Source organism: Microtus ochrogaster, chromosome 24 (genome assembly GCF_000317375.1).
Source record: "Microtus ochrogaster isolate Prairie Vole_2 chromosome 24, MicOch1.0, whole genome shotgun sequence".
Taxonomy (NCBI): Eukaryota; Metazoa; Chordata; class Mammalia; order Rodentia; family Cricetidae; genus Microtus; species Microtus ochrogaster.
Window position 1 is genome coordinate 31,916,178 of NC_022024.1, and position 2,934 is coordinate 31,919,111.

Here is a 2,934-nt window from a genome sequence, read left to right on the forward strand (position 1 = left end):
ACACACACACACACACACACAAACACACACACACCCTTGGGGCCTTATACACACCATCCTGACTAATATGATGAGATAATTGTATTTCCCTGAAGGCTAGTGATATTTGCAATTCCCCAATGGTTATCTGTATGGCTGTTGGCCATTTGGTAAAGTTTCTGTTTGAGTTGCTTCACCCCTATTATTCAGGGGGGCTCAGGCGATGCTCAGAGTCACTTCTCAGTGCTCTTTGACAGGTATCAGTTAATTCACAGACCATCTGCTCAGAGAAAAGTGTTGGAAGGAGATGGTGGCACGGACATTTAACAGCTGGATGGTAGAACTGAGAGTCAGCTAGGCATGCTAGTGCATGCCTATAATCCCTGTACTTGGGAGGCTGAGGCTGGGGAATCACAAGTTTGAGGCCACCCTGGGCTACATAATGAGACCCCATCTCAAAACAATGGCAAAACAAAGTATTTGTTTGTTTATTATTTATCCTAGGGATTAAACCTGGGGCCTCAGACAGCACTCTACCACTGAGCTACATCCCCAGCAAATACATTTGGTAATACAGTGCTAACTTCTTTTTTTCTATTTCCGAGATTGAGTGCTTTAGCCATTAAACTACATCTGCAGCTCTTAAAAATATTAAAAAGAATGAAAAAAGGTAAAAGGACTTGAGAGACTCGAGACTGTAGTTATCGGTAGGCTCTCACCACCCTGACATCTGATTGATTTTCAGTTTGATTTTCTCCTTAGCACACACGGCTATTTTACACGTCACATTTTACACACAGGTGGGTGTGAGCTTACATTTGTGCATCTCTTCCCTCTCCCTGGAAGGTAAGTTTGTAAGACCAGGGACCCTTTGCTTCACGTTCCCACCACTGTAACCGAAGTAGTCATGGCGTCTTCTAGAAATCTCTGCTGAGAAAGGAAGAGGTCATGACGCTGTCACAGGCTGACAAATGGTGTCAGTTGTCCCTTGCAAAACATGACCGCATCTGATTCTTGATTTCAGGTGGCACAGTTTAACTGGGACCCGGAGACAGTGGGCCTTATCCACGGATCTTTCTTCTGGGGTTATATTGTGACACAAATTCCCGGTGGCTTCATTTCAAACAAGTTTGCCGCTAACAGGTAAGAGCAATGGACACGATAGTACTGTCAAGGCGATAATGGGGTCTTGTGCCTCAGTCACACCTGTGTGCTTGTTCTCAGCGTAAGGGTGGAGAACGGAGAACAGGAGCCATGAAGGCAGATGCAATTCAGAGACATTGATCCCAAATGGCGCCTTTTTATTTGCCCCCCCCCTGCACAGTGTAATTTACCTGGTAGCTCATAAAGTGATTCTGTGGTAAAAAAGAAAAATTATTTATGGGTCAGGGGAAGTGGGGCTCACTGAATTGCCTCTCCTGAGCCACTTCTACCCTACCGAGGGAGTTTTCTCATCTGACAAATGAAACATTAGATTAAGTTGTATTTTGGAGCAGTGACATTCTCTACTTCCGGGTGTTTATGTCAACACCACAGTAGGAATTCTGTCATGTGAGCACCGAGGACTCGCCTTTACTCCACAGGATGCTTTTAACATGTAACACGCTTAAATCATCCCGCAGTTGCGGGAGGTCTAACTCCCCAGAACAGGGTGAGCCATCTGAAAAGGAAGTGCGTTTTCTGTCCCTAAACTTGTTCCCTGTAAATAATGTGTGTCCATCTGGGGGTGATGCTGTAGACTGAATTGTGACCAGATATCCAGGTCCTCCCAGTATGTTTGCTGCGAGACATTGCAGAAGTGAACTTCATGGAGTATATCAAATTTTGTAAGGCTGTTTTTCCCCCCCAATCTCTGAAATCACAACTTACATATGGTCATGAAATCAGTATAGCGGTTTACCAATGGGAATCTTATTTGGAAAAGAGAGTAACAGAAAAGAACGTAGCCAAAGAAAATAGAGACAATGAAATGTCTAAATATATTGTTTATGAGAGTAAGTATTGGTTTCCGAAACTGGTCTCATTTACACGCATGTATGTATATAAGTATAGCCTGGACTGTTGTATGAAATATATATGTATACCACATAGGCGTGCGTGTGTATGCATGCAAGTGCAGGCACATGTGTGTAGGAGCCAAAGGTTAATGCCAGGTGCCTTTCTCAGTCACACAACCTTAATTTCTTGAGACAGGGTCTCTCACTGAACCTAGAGTTAACTGACTGAACTAGACTACAACTACCTGGCCTGCAAGTCCCAGAAATTGTTCTGTCCTGAGCTCTCTGATGCTGGAGTCATAGGCTCACACTAGGATTGGCTTTTTATGTGGGTTCCGGGGGTTTGAACTCGGATCCTCAGGCTTGCATTCAAGCACCTTACTCACTGAGGCCTCATCTCCCAAGCTTAATAGGAAATGTATTTTTAAGGGTCGGTGTCAAAGTGCTTGAAAGCCACTGTCATAGGATATGTGTGTGTACATATATGCATGTATATGCATGCATGACTCTCTTTGCTTATGTTCTTATCTGGTTTGCTTTTTTTACTTCCTATTGTCACTTGCCCATTGTATTCTTTTAAAAAGCGATCTGACTGCGGCTGACTTTTCATTGGTTACTGCTTACACTTACTTCCGTCTCTAAAAGAAAGCCACATATGCCAAGCTTAACTAGTAGTAAGAAAGGTACAGTTATCATTGGAACATTTGAAGAGGGGCACCTGGGGATGAAATTGTCAGTATGATAGGCACGAAACTCCAGGGTTGGTCCCAGCCCTGTGTAGAAACTGGGTATAGTGGCATAGGCCTGTAATGCCAAAACTCAGGAAGCAGAGTAAGAGGATCTGAAATTCAAGGTCATCCTTAGCTAGGATAGGGTTCAAGGCTAGCCTGGGCTATTTCTCTCTCTCTCTCTCTCTCTCTCTCTCTCTCTCTCTCTCTCTCTCTCTCTCTCTCTCTCT

At 44.0% G+C, this 2,934-nt stretch overlaps 1 protein-coding gene across 1 annotated transcript in view; it reads left to right on the plus strand.

Annotated features, from left to right (window-relative positions):
* Positions 1 to 2,934, plus strand: part of Slc17a8 (solute carrier family 17 member 8) — a 40,127-nt gene that overhangs the window by 17,421 nt on the left and 19,772 nt on the right. The window contains exon 3 of the mRNA XM_005358191.3: positions 1,004 to 1,122. Coding sequence (XP_005358248.1) covers positions 1,004 to 1,122 — 119 coding nt within the window. The remainder of the gene's footprint in view (positions 1 to 1,003; positions 1,123 to 2,934) is intronic.